The sequence below is a fragment of the Amblyraja radiata genome, chromosome 14, assembly GCF_010909765.2.
Source record: "Amblyraja radiata isolate CabotCenter1 chromosome 14, sAmbRad1.1.pri, whole genome shotgun sequence".
Classification (NCBI taxonomy): domain Eukaryota; kingdom Metazoa; phylum Chordata; class Chondrichthyes; order Rajiformes; family Rajidae; genus Amblyraja; species Amblyraja radiata.
In genome coordinates, this window is record NC_045969.1 from 24413335 (window position 1) to 24435423 (window position 22089).

Genomic DNA, 22089 nt, shown 5'->3' on the forward strand with positions numbered 1-22089 from the left:
CAAGATGAGGGGAGCGAGAGGGTCACGTCTCTCACTCTGAGCTGTGAATAACACTGAACACATGTCTACTAAATTGTGAGTGGTTTTACTGACCTGTCAGTGCCCTTAACGTGGTTTGAAAATATAGTTTGGAAATGCTAAAGCTGTGTTGCCTTCGGTTTGGAAATGCCAATGCTGTGTTGCCTTTGGTTTGGAAATGCCAAAGCTGTGTTGCCTTTGGTTTGGAAATCTAAAGCTGTGTTGCCTCTGGTTTGGAAATGCTACAGCTGTGTTGCCTTTGGTTTGGAAATGCTAAAGCTGTGTTGCCTTTGGTTTGGAAATGCTAAAGCTGTGTTGCCTTTGGTTTGGAAATGCTAAAGCTGTGTTGCCTTTGGTTTGGAAATGCTAAAGCTGTGTTGCCTTTGGTTTGGAAATGTTAAAGCTGTGTTGCCTTTGGTTTGGAATTGCTAAAGCTGTGTTGCCTTTGGTTTGGAAATGCTAAAGCTGTGTTGCATTCAGCAATGTGATGGGTCTCCAATTCCTTATGTCATTCATCTCCCCCTTCTGCTTGTAGATTAGGGTGATGCTGCCCTTCCTCATGGAGTCTGACATGCTGCCAGCTGGAAGCATGTCATTGTACACTTCCAGCAGGTCCGGGCCCACCCAGTCCCATAGAGCCGAATACAACTCGGCCGGTAAGCCATCGCTTCCGGGAGTTTTACTCGAGTCAAAGGAACGAATGGAGCCAGTCAGCTCCTCTAGGGTCAGTGGTTGGTCCAGACTCTCCCGCTTGCTGTCCTCCAAGACCTCCGTGATAGAGGACAGAAAGTTCTGGGAGGCGGTGCTGTCGTACAAATCCGTATAAAAGGATTTGCAGATCCTCAGCATATCCATCTGCAAGGATGTTACCGAGCCATCCTCCTCCCTAAGGCTGTTAATCACAGAGCTCCCCCTGTGAACCTAATGGAAGAAGAAGTGTGAGCACGTCTCATCCTGCTCCAAGTGGTGGACACTGGATCGGAAGATGATCTTGGAGGATTCGGAGAGCCGAGCTTGCCAGCCCTTCAACTCTCTAAGTTCCTCCCTCACATCCACCCCTCTCTACCGCAGAACCTTTGTTTGCTGAAAATACTCAGAAGCATTAGCTGACTTGATGCATTTCTTCTAACACTTCCCATTATACTCCTCATTATATAATGTCTTCATTTATTATGTTATATGAACATTTTAAAGTTGAATACAGGTAAAGTTAATGTTGCCATTTCTCTTGAGGCTTCCAATTTGTTTGCCTCGCTTTACCTAGGTGCATTACACGTCCCTCCTGAGGAATTTTCAGTAAAGTAGGTGATGATGTATTATTCTGTAAAACTTTAAATGTGTTTGGAGCTCTGCCACTCAATAATTGTCCTGTAAGCTCTGCAACTGCTCCGGAAAAAAAAAATGAAAGTAATTTTAATACAAAAACAGTCATTTTCTCAAACCTGTCGTGGCTGATCTACAATTAGCTCTGAGACCAAACCTATCAACAATACTGATTCACATAATTATCTGTGGTACAGGAAGAATTACTGGCTTTATAGTAAAGCCAGTAATTTATCAGGAAAGAGATACCGCAGCATCAAAGCCCGGACAACCAGACTGCTAAACAGCTTCCTTCCACAGGCTGTGAGGCTGCTAAACAGTCATTCCACCTGATTCTGCTGCTTTTGCACTGACAATTTAATAACTGGCACTGAGTAATAACTCTGGCACTGGCTCAGGTCACTTAAATCAGCTGCCCTGGACATTTTATGACTTTTTTAAATTGTATTTTAATGTTGCTTTTTTACCTGCACTTTTATTTAACTATTCGTACTGTTTTTATCAGGAACTGGATTGTTTTTATTTATGTGTGAAATGTTTAAGTTTTTATGTGCGATGCTCCGGCATTCCCTGAGAAACGTCTTCTCATTTTGCACTGTACAATTTGTTGCTTTGCATGATGACAATAAAGAATGATGATGATGATGATGAATAGTTTAATATATCTTACCATTTGAAAGCTAATATGTTTTCCCCCACTGAAATGCTTTAGGATATTTCAAATTATTTTTGCACTTGTTTTCTTAATCTTATCAAATATTATCTCAACACTACGAACACTTGCGCTCGGTCCGCCAAGGCCTATTGGATCTCCAGGTTGCTAACCTTTTTAACTCCCCTTCCATTTCCATACTGACCTTTCACCTCTCGGCCTCCTCCATTGCCAGAATTAGGCTGCATGCAAACTGGAGGAATATCTCGTATTTCGCGTGGGAAGTTAGCTTACAACCCAATGTTATGAACATTGATTTCTCCAATTTTAGGCATCCTCTAACAACCCAGCCTTTTTCCTTTCTCCCCTACACTCCCCCGTCCCTGTACCCCATGTGAACACTCACCTATTTTCTCCCCTCCCTCTATCCACATTCCTTCTTCTAGCTTCTAGCTTCTCAATTCTTCAATCCCTTTGTCTCACACCTGTTTTAATCTCTGGCCTTTGTTCCAACCATCTCCCTGTCAAACCCCTCCCTTGCCTGTGTTCACCTATAACACAATGTGAGATGGTTATATAAGAGCTGTCACTCAATAATTGAAAACCAGTTCCATTAAAATCTTCATAGTGGATTCTTACAGTTTTGCATATTTAAAATTTTATTGCTTTAAAAGTTAAACTTGATTAACAAGGTTCTGCAGGCTCAGATTTCTGATTTGTAAAATGTTTTACATAGATACATAGACAATAGGTGCAGGAGTAGGCCATTCGGCCCTTAGCCAGCACCACCATTTAATGTGATAATGACTGATCATCCACAATCAGTACCCTGTTCCTGCCTTCTCCCAATACCCACTGATTCTGCTAGCCCTAAGAGCTCTATCTAACTATCTTTTGAATGCATCCAGTGAATTGGCCTCCACTGCCTTCTGAGGCAGAACATTCCACAAATTCACAACTCTCTGGGTGAAAATGTTTTTCCTCATCTCATTTCTAAATGGCCTACCCCTTATTCTTAAACTGTGGTTCCTGGTTCTGGACTCCCTCAACATCGGGAACATGTTTCCTGCATCTAGCCTGTCCAATCCCTTAATAATTTTATATGTTTCTATAAGATCCTCTCGCATACTTCTAAATTCCAGTGACTACAAGCTCAGTCGCTCCATTCTTTCATTATATGACTGTCCCGCCATCCCAGGAATTAACCACGTGAACTTACGCTGCACTTCCTCAATAGCAAGAATGTCCTTCCTCAAATTAGGAGACCAAAACTGCACACAATACTCCAGGTGTGGTCTCACCAGGGCCCCTGTACAACTGCAGAAGGACCTCTTTGCTCCTATACTCAACTCCTCTCGTTATGAAGTCCAACATGCCATTAGCTTTCTTCACTGCCTGTTGTACCTGCATGCTTACTTTCAGTGACCGATGTACTAGGACACCCAGGTCTCGTTGTACTTCCCCTTTTCCTAACCTGACTCCATTCAGATAATAATCTGCCTTCCCGTTCTTGCCACCAAAGTGGATAATCTCACATTTTTCCCTCAATGTTCAAAGTATTGCTAATCAAAAAAAAAGATTAATTTCTCCCATCTCTCTTCCAGATACCGTATTGTATCACGGAGGAAATGTGACTGGATGGTCATGTTCATCAACTCTGCATAAGAAACTAGTCATGGTGGATGTTAGAAAGTGGCCAGTGTTCAACTTACTTTCTCCACAAGAACTCAAATCAATTCAGCAAGCCTGTGTTTTTGGTACGACAGCTACTGAGGCTATCTATGTAACAAAGGATAACGATGTAAGTTCTTGGGTGATTTTATTTTAGTACAGATTATTTCCCTTTCTGGAGATACAAACTGCCAGAACACTAATTCATAAAAAAGACACAAGTGCTTGACTGACTCAGTGGGTTAGGCAGCATCCTTAGAGAACATGAATAGGCAACATTTCGGATCGGGAACCTTCTTCAGACCTGACCCGAAATGTTACCATTCTATGTTCTCCAGAGTTGCTGTCTGACCCGCTGATATACTCCATCATTTGTGTATTTTTTGGCAAACTAGCATCTGCAGTTCCTGCTGTCTACATTAATTCACAAAGCAGACATGTCCTGAACTGTGTACAACATGGCAGGGATGTGTCTTTAACGATGTGTTAATACAGTAGATCGTCACTTAATGCCTCCCTGACTGATTACTGCAGGGAGTTTACATGTATTTTTGAAGACTGTTATTGTTTGAATTAACTAACTGTTCCAGCTATTCCATAACTCCTGAAAATGTTCCAATACTAATAATCCCTAAGAAATCCCATTTTGTAAAGTTTAGTTGGGTAAGAAAGAATAATTGATAAAAGTTGAGCTAGAGAGAGGAAACTAGTTCTACCGTTCACAGGCATGAATAAACATGCATATTGTCAAAAGCAACTGCAGATGTTGACAATTTCTTGATCAACCATTCCTGAATTTTAATATAATTCCAATTATTATGCTTTTGAAACTTTTTAAACCGTTTCATTCTCAAATCCTCTTGCAGTAAAGCCCAGCATACCATTTAACTCCTGCTCTCAGCATTCTATTTGGTAACCATGTTGCTACCCGTTTGGTTACATTCCCTGACTCCAAATGTTCTAAGTGTAATTCTCACAACACCGCACGCAAGCTCCCAATCAAGTCATGCATCATCTCAACTAGGAAACGCATTGACTCGACCAACAGCTTGACAATTTTTTTGAATTCCATTCTATGCGTTTCATTACCTTCACGTACTCTATATGTTGACACTTCAAAGACTGCAACGTGATTCATCAAATGTGACCTTCCCTTTTGGGATTACTATTAACTCTTTGATTTATAATATTCATAAGGATTCATAACCATTTATAATATTCATATCAAGCTGATCACCACTTAGAAAATTAGAATTGATATTTTTCCTTTTTTGCATTTAAGAATCAGGCTGCAGTTTGGTTAACCTCCTTTTTACAGTGAATGTTGTGTTTTATTTATTTTTAATATGTGCAGATGCAGCCCTCCACACCTGGATTTTCTCCTCACTCTATAGGGTTGGTTTATCAATTTAAGAACATTTGTATTTGTGGAGGAAGAGATGTTTATCTGGGGTGTTTAAAAAGGTGAAAGTGATTTGTGACATGAGTGGTGCAACTTGACAAATAGCTCGCACTCTTGCATTGCTTACTGTACACAACTTGTCTCTTCCAGGTATTTGCACTTGGGGTAAATTGCAGTAACTGCTTAGGAATCGGAGATGGCCAAAGTATAGCAGTACCAAAGAAAATTGATGCTTTGTGTGGGAAGAAGATAATATCTCTGAGTTATGGAAGTGGACCACATATTTTACTCGCTACTCAAGGTAAACTGATTTTATTTATTATTTCTCTTGAGGGCATCTTTGGAAAGAGCAGTATTTAATGTCCATTCCCTATCAAGAACATTGTAAGTGTAATTATCTTGACCTGCTATGGGTATTTTTGCAATGCCAGTGAAGAGGGAAATGCAGGATTTTAATCCAATGATAATTGTGAAACAGCAAATGTTTCCCATTCCAGATGGTGCATTGGAGGGGTCTTGTGTGTTGCTGTTCCCACTGGCCTTTTAGATGTTAGAAATTGTGCGTTTGGAAAATGTTGTCGAAATAAGCCAAAAGCTACTATAGAGCTTTTTATAGATGCTGTTGTGATCGCAGTATGTCAGTGGTCAAGGGAGTGAATGTTTAAGGTGATGGCCAAGATGTCAATCAAGCGGGCTGAGCCATCTTTGAAGGTGTAGTGCTTGTTCAAGCTGCATTCATCCAAGGAAGAGGAAAATAGCAGTTCCATATTGTGGCGTGGGTTGCAGCAGCATTTCAGAGAGTGGTTAAGAGTTAACCAAGTTGTTATGTCACTAGTCACATTAGGACCACACCTGGTAAGGACTGTAGATGTTCGTGAACTCGATTGCTTTTAAAGACATGAATATAATTTAGAAATGCTACACTTGTCGCTTTACCTTCCCCCTAGACTCCATTCAAGGACCCAAGCAGTCGTTCCAGGTACGACAGAAGTTCACCTGCACCTCCTCCAACCTCATCTATTGCATCCACTGCTCTAGATGTCAGCTGATCTACATCGGTGAGACCAAGCGTAGGCTTGGCGATCGCTTCGCTGAACACCTCCGCTTGGTCCGCAATAACCAACCTGATCTCCCGGTGGCTCAGCACTTCATCTCGCCCTCCCATTCCGAATCCGACCTTTCTGTCCTGGGCCTCCTCCATGGCCCGAGAGAGGACCACCGGAAATTGGGGGAGCAGCACCTCATATTTCGCTGGGATAGTTTATACCCCAGCGGCATGAACATTGACTTCTCCAATTTCAGGTAGTCCTCACTGTCTCTTCCCCTTCTCAGCTCTCCCTCAGCCTTCTGGCTCCTCCTCTTCCTTTCTTCTTCCTGCCCCCTCCCCACCCTACATCAGTCTGAAGAAGGGTTTCGGCCCGAAACGTTGCCTATTTTCTTCGCTCCATAGATGCTGCCGCACCCGCTGAGTTTCTCCAGCACTTTTGTCTACCTTCGATTTTCCAGCATCTGTAGTTCCTTCTTAAAAATTTAATTTCCAAAGATCACACATATTATGTCGGCTCTGAGATGTCGATTTAAATGCTCTTTACCAGAATTGATCAAAGGCTAGGCTGATGCTTTCAAATTGGCAATTAAGTTCATCATCATGTCTTATCCATTAAGAAGTGGGTCCCAAGATATGGTCCATGTCTCAGCCTGAATATTTATGGCCAGAGGGTGTTGTTGTTGCTTTCCTATATTAGGGCAGCACAGTGGCGCAGATGTTGGAGCTGCTGCCCCAGCTTCAGAGATCTGGGTTCAATCCTGACCTCTGATTCTGTCTGTGTGGAGTTTGCACATTCTACCTGTGACCACGTGAGTTTCCTCCAGGTCCTCCGGATTCCTCCAACATCCCAAGACATGCAGGATTGTAGATTAATTGGCCTCTATAAATTGCCCCTAAATTGTACATAATTGTGGCTAGTGGATACGAAAATGGGATAACAGAACGAGTGAGAATGGGAGATCGAAGGTCGGCATAGACTCAATGGGCCGAAGGACCTGTTTCATGCTGTATCTCTAAACTAAACTGTGGTCAAGCTGGGGTAGTTTGGTCCAGGGCCTTTGTCTTATGGATGTTGAGTGTAAGGTACAATATTAAGACCCATGTTAAACTTGGTTAACTATGTGGGCAAGAAGCACTGTGATTCCAAAACGCACGATAGACAGTCACAGATTATGTAAGGGTTCCATTCTTGAGAACTGTCCATTAGATGATTTCTCCATACGTCAGAAATGTCTATTTTCAATAGCTACCTATATCGCTTTACTCTAAATACATTTGCTGTGTTTTTTAAATTTCAGTGAATAATCACCCTAACACTACCTAGAATAAAGTAGTGGAGTATAAACACCATTTCTGGTTATTAATGAAACGTGGTGGTTGAAAGAAACTACCTCACAAACTACCTACCCTCTCACCTGACCGATCTCGAGAAGCGTTCCCACATTGGCATCAGCCACCTCAGAACCAAGAGGAAATAAGCCATCCTTGTTCCAAAATGCTGCTGTAGAAGATTACCAATACTAGTATCTGCTATGGCGAGAATTGAACTGGAATCTCCAGGTCATTGGTCCGGGCTGGTAACTTGCTAATCCAATAAGATAAAGCTAACGCAGTATCATAGAGGATATCCATGCCCAGTATACTTTTCTACATTTTTCGGATGTAGGCCATGGTTCAAGTTTGGAGGTATGTCTCTTCAGTGATAGGAATGGACAGTGTCTGTGACAAGACGGTGGAAACAAGAAACTGCAGGTGCTGAAACCTTGATCAAAACACGAAGTGCAGGAGGAACTCGGCGGGTCAGACAGCATCTGCGGAGGGAATGGACAAGCAATGTTTTGAGTCAGGACATGGCAGACCAATAACAAGGACATGGCAGACCAATTGAATAACTACTTTGGTTCTGTCTTCACTAAGGAAGACATAAACAATCTGCCGGAAATAGCAAGGGACCGGGGGTTAAATGAGATGGAGGAACTGAGTGAAATCCAGGTTAGCCGGGAAGTGGTGTTAGGTAAATTGAATGGATTAAAAGCCGATAAATCCCCAGGGCCAGATAAGTTGCATCACAGAGTACTTAAGGAAGTAGCCGCAAAACTAGTGGATGCATCAGTGATAATTTTTCAAAACTCTTTAGATTCTGGAGTAGTTCCTGAGGACTGGAGGGTAGCTAATGTAACCCCACTTTTTAAGAAAGGGAGGGAGAGAGAAAACGGGGAATTACAGACCAGTTAGTCTAACATCGGTGGTGGGGAAAATTCTGGAGTCAGTTATTAAAGATGGGATAGCAGCACATTTGGAAAGTGGTGAATTCATTGGACAAAGTCAGCATGGATTTATGAAAGGTAAATCATGTCTGATGAATCTTATAGAATTTTTCGAGGATGTAACTAGTAGAGTGGATAAGGGAGAACCAGTGGATATGTTATATCTGGACTTTCAGAAGGCTTTCGACAAGGTCCCACATAAGAGATTAGTATACAAACTTAAAGCACATGGTATTGGGGGTTCAGTATTGATGTGGATAGAGAACTGGCTGGCAGACAGGAAGCAAAGAGTGGGAGTAAACGGGTCCTTTTCAGAATGGCAGGCAGTGACTAGTGGGGTACCGCAAGGCTCAGTGCTGGGACCCCAGCTATTTACAATATATATTAATGATCTGGATGAGGGAATTGAATGCAACATCTCCAAGTTTGTGGATGACACGAAGCTGGGGGGCAGTGTCAGCTGTGAGGAGGATGCTAGGAGGCTGCAAGGTGACTTGGATAGGTTGGGTGAGTGGGCAAATGCATGGCAGATGCAGTATAATGTGGATAAATGTGAGGTTATCCACTTTGGTGGCAAAAACAGGAAAGTAGACTATTATCTGAATGGTGGCCGATTAGGAAAAGGGGAGATGCAACGAGACCTGGGTGTCATGGTACACCAGTCATTGAAAGTAGGAATGCTGGTGCAGCAGGCTGTGAAGAAAGCAAATGGTATGTTAGCATTCATAGCAAAAGGATTTGAGTATAAGAGCAGGGAGGTTCTACTGCAGTTGTACAGGGTCTTGATGAGACCACACCTGGAGTATTGCATACAGTTTTGATCTCCTAATCTGAGGAAAGACATTCTTGCCATAGAGGGAGTACAGAGAAGGTTCACCAGACTGATTCCTGGGATGGCAGGACTTTCATATGAAGAAAGACTGGATAGACTCGGCTTGTACACGCTGGAATTCAGAAGATTGAGGGGGGATCTTATAGAAACCTACAAAATTCTTAAGGGGTTGGACAGGCTAGATGCAGGAAGATTATTCCCGATGTTGGGGAAGTCCAGAACTAGGGGTCACAGTTTAAGGATAAAAGGGAAGTCTTTTAGGACCGAGATGAGAAAATCATTTTTTACACAGAGAGTGGTGAATCTGTGGAATTCTCTGCCACAGAAGGTAGTTGAGGCCAGTTCATTGGCTATATTTAACAGGGAGTTAGATGTGGCCCTTGTGGCTAAAGGGATCAGGGGGTATGGAGAGAAGGCAGGGATGGGATACTGAGTTGGATGATCAGCCATGATCATATCGAATGGCGGTGCATGCTCGAAGGGCCGAATGGCCTACTCCTGCACCTATTTTCTATGTCTATGTTTCTATGACCCTCCTTCAGACTGATAGGATAAGGGGGGGAGAAAGCCGAAAAAGGGAAGTGGTAGGGACTCTCTGACTGGGGGCCATTGGATGAGATGTGCCACAAACGTTGGATTGGGAAAGTGTGGGGGGGCATAAGAGGGGGGAATATACTCACCCTCTGGACCAGGTGCTGTGTGGAGTCCCATTCATTTCCCAGTCCTACTGTACCAATTCCAGATCTTCTCATAAAATAGTTGGAAGGAACCAAATATTTTGTGTCCATGCACAGAGGGAGTCGGTTTTTAAATCCTTGGATCCATGAGGTGATTGCAGACATTCTGACAGTACTTCAGGTTGGCCCCATGTATCTGGAATCCTCATCACTGTTTTAAGTACTTCACGGTTTGCTTCAGATATTCCTTTATGTCCCCACCTAAAGAAGGAGGAATGGTTATCCTGCAGATGCTGGAAGTCCTTCTCTCCCTCTCAGCTTTTCCATTGATCTCTCATCTCAAGACCAATCATTGATCTACATGGGCTTGCACATGCTTTCATGAGTTCACCCACACAAAAGGCACTTATCTCCCTGGATCATTGATCATTTAGAATACAGAAGGTCTAGATTTTCAGTCGGGTTGAGTGTCTCATAAGGGCATAAGTGATAGGAGCAGAATTGGGCCATTCGGCCCATCAAGTTTATTCCGCCATTCAATCATGGTTGATCTGTCGCTCTCTCATAACCCCATTCTCCTGCCTTCTACCTATAACCCCTGACACCCGTACTAATCAAGAATCTATCTAACTCTGCCTTAAAAATATCCATTGATGGCCTCCACAGTCTTCTGTGACAAAGAATTCCACACATTCACCACCCTCTGACTAAAGAAATTCCTCCTCATCTCCTTCCTAAAGGAACGCTCTTTAATTCCGAGGCTATGACCTCTGGTCCTAGACACTCTCACTATGGAAACATCCTCTCCACATCCACTCTACCCAAGCCTTTCACGATTCGGTAAATTTCAATGAGGTTCCCCCTCATCTTTCTAAACTCCAGCGAGTACAGGCCCAGTGCTGTCAATTGCTCATCATATGTTAACACACTCATTCCTGGGATAATTCTTGCAAACCTCCTCTGGACCCTCTCCAGAGCCAGCACATCTTTCCTCAGATATGGGGCCCAAAATTGCTCACAATACTCCAAATGCGGCTTGACCTGTGCCTTGAGAGAACCTCAGCATTACATCCCTGTTGTTGTATATGGGGCCAAATGTCCCAGTAAATGTTAGCATTGCATTTGCCAACTATCATCTATGGGTAATTTTTGGAGCATGCCAGTCATTTTGTCAAAACCCTTGTTCTTCTTTACAGACGGAGAGACCTATTCGTGGGGTCTCAACAGCAGTTGCCAGCTGGGAAATGGAACAACTGGTCCTGCCTCATTGCCTTTCCTCGTTTCCAGCATGTTTTGTGCTAAGAAAGCAGTCGAGGTGGCTTGTGGCTTCAGTCATTCTATGGTTCTCACATCGGATGGAGAGGTGAGAGATTACTTTCTCATTGTAGTATAATAACATTGTTTTTGTTTGTTATTATAATATAATTTTATCTACTTTGTTGATATTATTTTTTAAGCTGAAAAGTATCTTAATCAAATACAAATCTTATGGTGTTACTATGTGAGCTTCAACCAAATTTCCTTTGAGTTATTTTTATAAAGAACGAGAAGGTCTGTGGTAGCTGGGCGTTATTATGGGCCAAAGAACCTGTTCTTGTGCATTACTGTTCTATGTTCTAATTGCAGGAATAAGGGACTTCAATTTTCTGGATATAGTGTAGAAGCTGGTGTTGTCCTTGGAATAGAAAAGATTAAGAAGAGATCTGATTATAGATATTCAAAATAGGCAGAGTGGATGTTCATGTTGGAAAATGGGTCAATAACTAATGGACAGAGAATAAGATGATGGGCAACAGAGCTGAAGGTGACACGAGAAGATTCTAGGTATCTAGTATGCTCAGACACAGGTAGTCATTTAGTGTTCAAAAAGGCGCTGGCTAAGTATCTTGGAAAAAGCCATGGGCTGAAACTTGTCTTTCCATGTGGTGATGATTTTGTAATTTAATTTCTGCAAATTGGAACATTGTTCACTCTTTGGAAAATCATAGCCTCAGAATTGTGTGCACTTCACATGTGCCGGTTCCTGGTGCAAGATATCTGAGCATCTGCTGGACTTTGTCAAGTTAATGTTGTGTCTTGGGTCTATTTGTTTGTAATGTATGGCTGCAGAAACGACATTTCGTTTGGACCTCAAGGGGTCCAAATGACAATAAATTGAATTGTATTGTATTAATCACATTTTATTCTTTGCTTTGGAATGTAACAATTCTGCACATTTTAAAAACATTGTTCACGCTTTTTCATTTGCTTTGATAACAGGTTTATTCTTGGGGCTCCAACAACTGTGGGCAAGTCGGATCAGGATCGACTACAACTCAGGCAACACCACGTAGAGTAATACACGGTCTAGAGAACAGGATGATTGTCACCATATCTTGTGGTCAAGTATTCTCCGTGGCTGTAACAGACAATGGAGAGGTATTTCGTGTTTTGTGACGCACCACACAAGCTGGCGTTCATTATTACTTTGCCTATGTTACTGGAAGGGTAATGAGGGCACAGCGATTCACCGTGATATAAAACGTAGAACAATCCAGCACAGGAATAAGCACTTCATCTCACAATGTCTGTGTTGAACATGGTACCGTTTAATTAATCACCTCTGCCTGCATGCAATCCATTTTCCTCCATTCCCTGCATATTCATATCCCTATCTAAAAGTTTCTTAAATTCTACTATCGTATCTGCTTCGGCCACCATCAGGCACCCACCAATCTCTATGTAAAAAAAAAAGCCCCGTAATTCTCCTTTATACTTTGCCTCTATCAACTTAAAACTTTGCCCTCTATTCTTTAACATTTCCACACTGGGGGAAAAAGATTCTGACTGTCACGCCTCTTCTAATTTGATATATTTCTATTAGGTCTCCCCTCATTCACCGATGCTTCAAAGAAAACAATAGAAGTTTGTCCAACCTCTCCTTATCCGTGCATTAAAAGTGGTAAACCTCTTTTGCATCCTCTTTAAAATCTCCGCATAGTTCCTTTAATGGAAGCGACCAGAACTCCACACAAAAACTCTAAACACGGTCTAACCAAAGTTATATAAAGCTGCAACATAACTTACTGACTCTTATTATCCAAAGACCTAGGAGTCAGCACCCAACTCTGTCACTGGATCCTCGACTTTCTGACCCATAGGCCATAGTCAGTGAGGCTAGGTGACAATAAGCGAGTTCGGTATTCCGACTGTGCATGCCCAGGTCATAGGTCACTAGAGATAAACATTTTCGGCAGCTGAGCGGCTGCGTGCATACAGTCCTGCGTTTCTTCCATAGTCAGGATCGAACTGGGTCTCCGGCGCTGCAAGCACTGTTGAATTGCTACTGGAGTTAGCGACACTATTTCTCCCTTCTCCACTGGTCCATGCAAAAATCTCAGCAGTGACAATCTAATGAATCATGGGTCTGGTCCCCCTCAGCCTGGGTGTGTGGGTTCCATTCTGAGTCTGGCTGCCCACCCGGGTTATACAGGGGCGAACCATGCACCCATCTCCTGCATAGCCCCAGGAGGCAGATCTGTGAGCGTAGTCTACAATCGTCCCCGTCCTCTTCTGAGTGTCCCATCCTTGTCCGGGGGTGGCCGGAGATGTCCAGGGTGACCCTGGACTGATGGGACACCTGCCCATAGCAGTGGCGGCCCCAGGCTTACAGCCAGCACGGAGAAGAAGCTCTAACTCCAGCTCAACTCTGCTCGTTCCTCGACGGGCCGGGGACCGTCAGCTGCACCTCTCGCCTTACCCAGTGGCTGTCGGTTAACCCCCTCGGTGACGCCGAAAGCCGAGCACCAGTCATCAACAGGGATACACACAAAATGCTGCAGTAACTCAGCGGGACAACAGCATCTTTGGAGAAAAGAAATAGGTGACGTTTCGGGTCGAGACCCTTCTCATAATTAAGGACCTTTCCCATCCTGGTCATTTCTTTTCCCCGCTCCTGTTTTTTTTAGACCTACCTCATTGCAGACTTTTTCCTCTGGAATTAATGCTATAATGCTGAGAATCTATATTCTGTATTCTGATATATTTATCTTCGCTCTTCCTTTTTTACTCGCGTTTGGCATGATTGTATTCATGATTTGATTGGATAGCACACAAGTAAAAGCTTTTCATTGTACCTATGTACACGTGACAATAATAAGCTTAATCCTGTCCCAACCGATGAATACAAGCATGCCATTTGCGTTCTTTACAACTCTACTTGTGTTGCCACTATGGACTTTGACCCCAAGATCCTTCTGCACATCAATGCTGTTAAGGCTCTTGCCATTAACGAAATACTTAAGGTTGGAAGATTGGGACTTCACCCTAGCTATGGGAAAACTGCTCGGTAGACTGATAACAGGAGGGGAGAAGCTGCCCTTGAATTTGGTGGTATTGCTTTCAAGCCTTTGTATGTTCTGCCTGACGGGGAGAGTAGCAGAGGGAATGATCAGGGTGAAAATGGTCTTTGGCTGCTTTTGCGAGATAATGTGAAATGTAATTGGATTCTATGGAGGGGGGACAGGTAAGGGGCTACATCCATAACACTTTATAATTTTTTGGGGTCTCAGGCAGGCCAGTTGCCAAATGAAGCTGTTGTAGTGCGTGGGTCTCAAAAGGAGGCACGAAGTACAGTGTTTTGAGAGGCACCTTTTATTATGTTCCTCCCGGTTGTAGGGAAGTCCAAACGAGAGGAAGATGGCATCCAAACCCCTGCCTTTAAACCCTCTGGCTAAGGGCCGCCTCCGGACTGAACCACTCCTGTGCCGAGGGGTTCGACACTATGATGGCACGAACCTTGGGAGCCGCCACAGGACCCCCCCCCCCCCCAGAACCAGAGGCACGAAACGCACCAGCGGGAGCACGACCCGGCCGGCCCACGTGCGGAAGTTAGCCGCTCGTGGGGCTTGCGGAGGCATAGGTGGAGGGACAGGTCGAAGGACCGGCGGGAGGACAGGTGGAGTGACAGGCGGAGGGAGCCGTGAAGGGGGGCGCCCTCGAGGCCGAGGTTGGGCAACCAGCACCGGCTGGTCAATGTCCAGGTGTGCAGGCTTCAAACGGTCAATCGACACTGCCTCCGGCCGGCCCCCCATGTCCAGGACAAAAGTCGACTGCCCGTGTTCCAGCACTCGGAACGGGCCCTCGTACGGCCTCTGGAGTGGCGTCCGGTGGGCATCACGGCGCAGGAAGACGTAAGGGCAGTCCTTGAGGGCTGATGGCACGTGTGGGCGAAATGTCCCATGGCGGGACGTCAGGACGGGTGCGAGCCTGCCAACTTGCTCGCGAAGGCGCTTTAGGGTGGATGAGGGCGTTCCCTGCTGCCCCGGCGCCGACGGCACGAACTCCCCGGGCACCGTGAGTGGCGACCCGTACACGAGCTCCGCCGATGATGAGGCCAAGTCCTCTTTGGGAGCAGTCCGGATGCCCAGCATGACCCACGGCAACTCGTCCATCCAGTCCGGGCCGGAGAGTCGTGCCTTCAGTGCTGCCTTTAGCTGCCGGTGGAACCTCTCCACCAGACCGTTAGCTTGCGGGTGATATGCCGTGGTGTGGTGTAGCCGCACCCCCAGCAAGCGAGCCATGGCTGACCACAGCTCGGAGGTGAACTGTGGCCCCCGGTCTGAGGAGATGTGCGCCGGCACCCCGAAGCGAGCAATCCAGTGCGCAGACAACGCACGAGCACACGTAACCGTTGATGTATCGGCCAACGGAATGGCCTCCGGCCACCGCGTGAAGCGGTCCACCATTGTCAGAAGGTGGGTGATGCCCCGGGACGGCGGGAGAGGCCCTACAATGTCTATGAGGAGATGGTCGAACCGCCGGTGAGGTAGACCAAACTCCTGGAGAGGCGTACGGACATGGCGCTGCATTTTTGCCGTCTGGCACGGAATGCAGGTGCGAGCCCAATGGCCAACCTGCTTGCGCAGACCGTGCCACATGAAACGAGCGGCCACTAGTGCCGTTGTCGCCCGGATTGATGGGTGAGCCAATCCGTGGATCACCTCGAACACCCTCCGGCGCCAGGTGGCAGGGACGATGGGGCGCGGCTGCCCGGACGACACATCGCACAGGATTGTCACTCCCCCAGGACCGAGAGGGACATCCTCAAGGCGGAGGCCGGAGATGGCAGTCCGGTAGGCGGGCACCTCATCGGCCGCGAGCTGTGCCTCTGCCAGAGCAGAATAGTCAATTCCGGGCGCCACCTCGAACACGGCGTTGATAGCGGGGCGGGACAATGCGTCGGCCACCCGGTTCTCTTTCCCCTTGATGTAGCGGATGGATGTCGTGTACTCCAATATGTAGGCCAATTGCCGCTGCTGTCGTGCGGACCAGGGGTCGGAAACCTTCGCCAGGGCGAAAGTGAACGGCTTGTAGTCCGTGTAGGCGGTGAACGGGCGGCCCTCCAGGAAGTAGCAAAAATGGTGCACTGCCAGGTACAGAGCGAGGAGCTCGCGATCGAACACGCTGTATTTTGTCTGCACACAGTTGAGGTGCCGGCTGAAGAAGGCCAGGGGCCGCCAACCTCCGCCCGTCAGTTGCTCCAGCACAGCACCAACCGCTGACTCCCGAGGCGTCCACCGTGAGAGCAGTCGGGGCATCTTCCCGCGGGTGCACCAGCAGTACGGCCCGAGCAAGGGCCTCCTTCGCGCTGTCAAAAGCTGCCCCTGCCTCGTGGATCCATTCAATGTTCTTGTTCTGCCCACCCGCCAGAAGTTGATACAGAGGCCGCATGATGTGGGCCGCGGATGGCACGAACGATGATAAAAGGCCCACCGGTTGATCCAAACGCAACGTGATCGGCTCCATCGTAGCGGCGTTGACCAAACGCTGACGCCTGGCGTCCACCATGAGGGAATGCGCCCGGAGGAAATCGGCCCCGAGCAATGGTTGGGAGACATCGGCAATGGTGAACTGCCACGAGAAATGGCAGGAGCCGAACACGATTGGAACCATGCGCACTCCATATGTGCGGATGGGGCTGCCATTCGCCGCGGTGAGGACGGGCCCCCGCTTACCGGAACGAATGTCGGCCAGCGAAGGGGGCAGGACGCTGAGCTCCGCTCCAGTATCCACGAGGAAGCGGGTCCCGGAGCGCCGATTCCAGGCGAAAAGGCGGTGAATTTGGCCGGCCGCCGTGGGGACTATTGGCAGCCGGCCCAGGCGTTTCCCGGGAACGTGCACAGCTGGCGGCATTGTCGTGCTGCAGCACCCCAGCGCTGATGGAAATAGCACCAGCGCCTCGTGTTGGTGCTACTTGGAGCTTGCCTGGTCCTGCTGGTGGTGCCTGCAGCTTGCTGGCGCTGGACTGCAGGTGCAGTACCCCTCACTGCCGCTGGGGGCGATCGTGCGGGCCGTCGGGCTGGAGCTGTCACTCCTTCCACAGCTCCCCCCCGCCCCACCGGAGGAAATCGGGAGCTGCCGGGGTGACGTCATCGGCGCGCCTGCCGACGGCCAGCGCGTTGACGTCATCAGGGCGCGTCGGCATCAGCGCGACCCCGTCTCTGCTGACGGCCAGCGCGCTGACGTCATCAGGGCGCGCCATCCACAGCGCGTCGGCGCGCCTCCCGAGGGCCCTGAGGTCGGCAAACGAGGCGTCTGTGAGCTGCAGACGGATGTAGGCCGGCAGCAGATGCAGGTAGGTGTACTCGAACAACAGGCACGGCGTGTGCCCGTCCAGCAGAGCCACCATCTCCTTTAGGAGGCTAGATGGCCATCGGTCGCCCAGGCCCCCCATGTGCAGGATCCTACCAGCACGCTCCATCCTGCTTAGGCCATAAATCTGGAGCAGGAGCTCCTTAAGGCCGAGATACTTATCAGTGTCCGGGGGGGCTGCGAGGAAGTCCGTGACCTCTTCAACCGTGTCCTGGTCGAGGGCCTCCAACAGGTAATAGAAACGGGTGGCATCGACCGTGATGCCCCCCAGGTTGAACTGGGCCTCCGCATGCTGGAACCAGATGAGCGGCCGGGTGGTCCAGAAGTTGGGCAGTTTCACGGAGACCGCGTCCAGAGACAGGGCTGGGCCGGCCTGTGAGGAGGTAGGGCTTTCTCTTCTCTCCATCATGACGCCAATGGAGCGTCGGGGGTCACCAATGTAGTGCGTGGGTCTCAAAAGGAGGCACAAAGTACAGTGCTTTGAGAGGCACCTTTTATTATGTTCCTCCCGGTTGTAGGGAAGTCCAAACGAGAGGAAGATGGCATCCAAACCCCTGCCTTTAAACCCTCTGGCTAAGGGCCGCCTCCGGACTGAACCACTCCTGTGCCGAGGGGTTCGACACTATGATGGCACGACCCTTGGGAGCCGCCACACTGTGATGTATCCTGATAAAATGCTTTCTATGGTGCCTGTGGAACTTAGTAGGAGCTGTTAGAGACATGCCAATCTTCCTTGGTTTTAAGTGAAAGTAGAGGGATTGGTGTGCTTTTATACACATACATTGCCCTCCATAATGTTTGGGACAAAGACCCATCGTTAATTTATTTGCCACTGTGCTCCACAATTTGAGATTTGTAATTAAAAAAATCACATGTGGTTAAAGTGTACATTGTTAGATTTTAATAAAGGCTGTTTTTACACATTTTGATTTCACCATGTAGAAATTACAACAGTGTTTATGGTCCCACTGTGACAAGGAAGGAAATAGAAAGTGTAGTAAAATTATGTCAGGACAACAATCACATTGACATACTGCTAAAGCAACAAAGGAGTGTTTCAAAGCGAAAAAATTGTAAATTCTTGAGTGGCCAAGTCAATCACCCGATCTGAACCCAATTGAGCATGCCTTTTATATGCTGAAGAGAAAACTGAATGGGACTAGCCCCCAAAGCAAGCATAAGCTAAAGATGGCTGCAATACAGGCCTGGCAGAGCATCACCAGAGAAGACGCCTAGCAACTTGCAGACATCAAGCAGTCATTGCATGCAAAGGATATGCAACAAAATACTAAACAAGACTACTTTCATTTACATCACATTGCTGTGTCCCAAAAATTATGGTGCCCTGAAATGGGGGGACTATGTATAAACACTGCTGTAATTTCTACATTTCTATATACCAAAATGTATAAAAATGGCCTTTATTAAAGTCTGACATTGTGCACTTTAACCATATGTGATTTTTTTTCTATTACAAACCTCAAATTGTTGAGTACAGAGGCAAATAATTAAATAAAGGGTCTTTGTCTCAAACATTATGGAAGGCACTGTAGTTTCAATGTGGTTGATCCAGGACAAATTATTGGTGATATTTACCTCCTTGGCACCATTGATGCTTGTCGGGATGTATAAACCACCTCGTTTCCTGAAGTTATTAACTAGCTTTATCATCTTGTTAACATTGAGGGAGAGGTTGTTGTCTCGACACCATGTTACAAAGTTCTCACTCTTTCCTGTACTCCATCGTGTCATTGTTTGAGATCTGACCACTATAGTATTGTCATCTGCAAATTTGTAAATTGCAGTGTCCTCTACTGAGATTTAGTGAGGACGATGTGTTCATGAATCGAATAGTTGGGACTGTGTGGAAAGTGAGATATTGCCCTAGGGCAGAGAAAATTAAAGGGACTTATAACAGTGGTAGCCAGGGGGTAACTGTTTTCCATACCAGGAAGCTGAAATAGCAGAGGCCATGTTTAACATGCAAAACATTGGAGCACAGACTATATATGTGAGAATAAAGGTAGATATCGGTAAGATTACTGGCGATGATACTAAGACTGCAATAACATATAGCATGATAAGAGAATATCTCTGAGGAACATTTACCAACACTCTCAGTAATATTGGCTATGAAAGTGGATTCCACCTAGTAAGTCAGCAGGTATATGGCATAGTGGAATTGAAAGAGCAGAGAGATTTCCTTTAATGCAGTAATTTACATTACATTGCCTGGATGCATGGTGGAGTAGATTCAAAAGTGACTTTCATTAGGGCACTGGATAAATAATTGGGGTTAAAGTGCAATGTTGAAGGAATGGAGCAGGAGAGTTGAACTGCAGCAGGGAAGACAAAAGCATTTTGGACCAAAAAGCTTCCATTCAGATCTGCATCATTCTGAGCTCTTTCCTTCTAATTTTACAGGTGTTTGGTTGGGGTAACAATGGCAACGGCCAACTGGGATCAGGGTTCAACGGCAACCACCTTATTCCTTACAGGTTGATCGCATTACAAGGAATCTGCATCCTACAGGTGGGTACTGATGTCGACTATTGCAATGCGTTCACATCCTCTGTCTTGATCACTGACCAAAAGCTTGACCATGAATGCATTGGCAATCTTGTGTTTATTAGGGGGCGCTGCACTGGCAGCAGCCTGTCGGCAGCGTGTCCGTCTTTTTTTTCAACTTTTTTAATTTTTTTAGTATGTTTAAAAGTCTGTTTTTAATGTTTCTTTGTGTGTTATGTGTGGGGGGTGGTGTGGGGGGGTAAGGGGGAAACCGTTTCGGCCGCCTCTTCCATGGAGAGGCGACTTTTTCAGGTCGCCTCCCCCGTGGCCTAACAGCAAGGATCGGCGCCGACTTTCCCGGAGACGCGCCCGGAGCTTCAGCGGCGGGCGCAGCGTGGACTCTCGGCGCGGAGCGGGTGAGACCTCGCTGGAGGGGAGCGCTCCGTTACGCTGGCCCGCGGCAGCCGGCAGTCGGCAGCCTGAAGCAGCGGTCTGCAGAACTCCAGCTGGTGCGGCGTCTACAGCCCGGGATCTCACGTGGAGGACCCGGGGGAAGAAGCTTCCACCGCCGGCCCGCGGCCGTCTTCTACCGCAGGTGCGGTATGGACTTATCATCTCCCCTGGAGGGGAGCTTCGACCGCTGGCCCTGCAGACTGCGGTGCTTCCGGCTGCGGCACGGCAGGTACTTTAAAACTTTGACCGCCGGCCTGCGGCCTACACCAGCCTGAAGCCGCGGTCTCTGGTTGGGAAGAGCCGATCCTGGACTCACCTTGACTTTTACTTTGTCCCTTACCATCTGGACGCCCGCAGCAACGGCTGTGGAGGGTGGTGGTCCCGACCACGGGGGGAAATGGAGGAGGACTGGCCAAGCTCTGTGCCTTCCACCACAGTGATGAATGCTGTGGTGGATGTTTGTGTAAAACTTTTATTGTGGTTGTGTTCTTTATTATTGTACCGCTGCTGGCAACCCAAATACCACCGACCTTGGTTGTGTGGCAATTAAATTATTTCAAAAAATTCAAAATTACCAAAATATTTTTTAAGCAGAACTTTCGCCTTTTGCTAGCCAACGGCAAGAAGCAAATGTCGGCAACTCTGGATATAACGGCAATTAAAAGTTGGACATTGGAGAGTTAAGAAATTACCATTACACTAATACTATCCTACACACTAGGGACAATTTACAATTTTACCAAGCCAAGTAATCTATAAACCTGTCTGTCTTTGGAGTATGGGAGGAAACCGAAGATCTCGGAGAAAACTCTCGCAGGTCACAGGGAGAACGTACAAACTCAGTACAGACAAGCACCTGTAGTCTGGATCGAACCCGGGTCTCTGGTGCTGTAATCGTTGTAAGGCAGCAACTTTACCGCTGCACCACTGTGCCGCCATAAATTTAACCTTGGCTCTATTTTATAGAATGCGTTCTTGAGTTTTATTGTGGTTGATGAACTTTACTTTGATTGCAGATCACCTGTGGTTATGCTCACACGCTCGCACTAACAGATGAGGGCTTGCTTTATGCCTGGGGTGCTAATACGGTTGGGCAGCTGGGTTTTGGAAGTAGATCTAACCAGATGGTCCCGGTGCTGATCACGTTGGAGAAAGAAAGGTAATGTTGTTTAACATTTAATTCAGTTTGTAACTGGACTCTCAATATATCACTTTTAACTATTAAAGTGTAAAGATGAGGGAAATATAAATTTGCATAGTGAATTGTTAGAGTGGAATGTACTGCCTAAAATGATGATAGAAATAGATTAAATGGTAACTTTCAAAAAGGAATTGGAGAAATAATGAGAAATGCATTCAATGAATGTACAAATTAAGTAGATATTTTGGCATGCTTGACACAATAAGAATATTTTTTAGTTTTTCTCTCTTTGTTTATATTGTTGATTGCCAGTCCTATTATCATTCATGATAAATGGATTAAAAAGTCCATTGCTTCCCCTCCCACTCAAGCTTTGCTGGTTGACACAGTACGTGTCAGTCTTTCCTGTAGCTTTTCTCCCATCACCTTTCCAAGTAAATACTTAGCTGTTGGACTGCTCTTTGT

General features: G+C 46.5%; 1 protein-coding gene across 3 annotated transcripts in view; it reads left to right on the plus strand.

Moving 5' to 3' along the window:
• The window catches only part of rcbtb1 (RCC1 and BTB domain containing protein 1), a 51024-nt gene that overhangs the window by 3335 nt on the left and 25600 nt on the right, over positions 1 to 22089 (plus strand). For all 3 annotated transcript variants that reach the window (XR_004413997.1, XM_033032811.1, XM_033032810.1), the window contains exons 2-7: positions 3598 to 3794; positions 5217 to 5367; positions 11087 to 11253; positions 12150 to 12308; positions 19947 to 20054; positions 21500 to 21642. Coding sequence is in view for 2 of the 3 variants with exons in the window: in XM_033032811.1 (XP_032888702.1) it covers positions 3669 to 3794; positions 5217 to 5367; positions 11087 to 11253; positions 12150 to 12308; positions 19947 to 20054; positions 21500 to 21642 (854 nt within the window). In the remaining variant the exon portion in view is untranslated. The remainder of the gene's footprint in view (positions 1 to 3597; positions 3795 to 5216; positions 5368 to 11086; positions 11254 to 12149; positions 12309 to 19946; positions 20055 to 21499; positions 21643 to 22089) is intronic.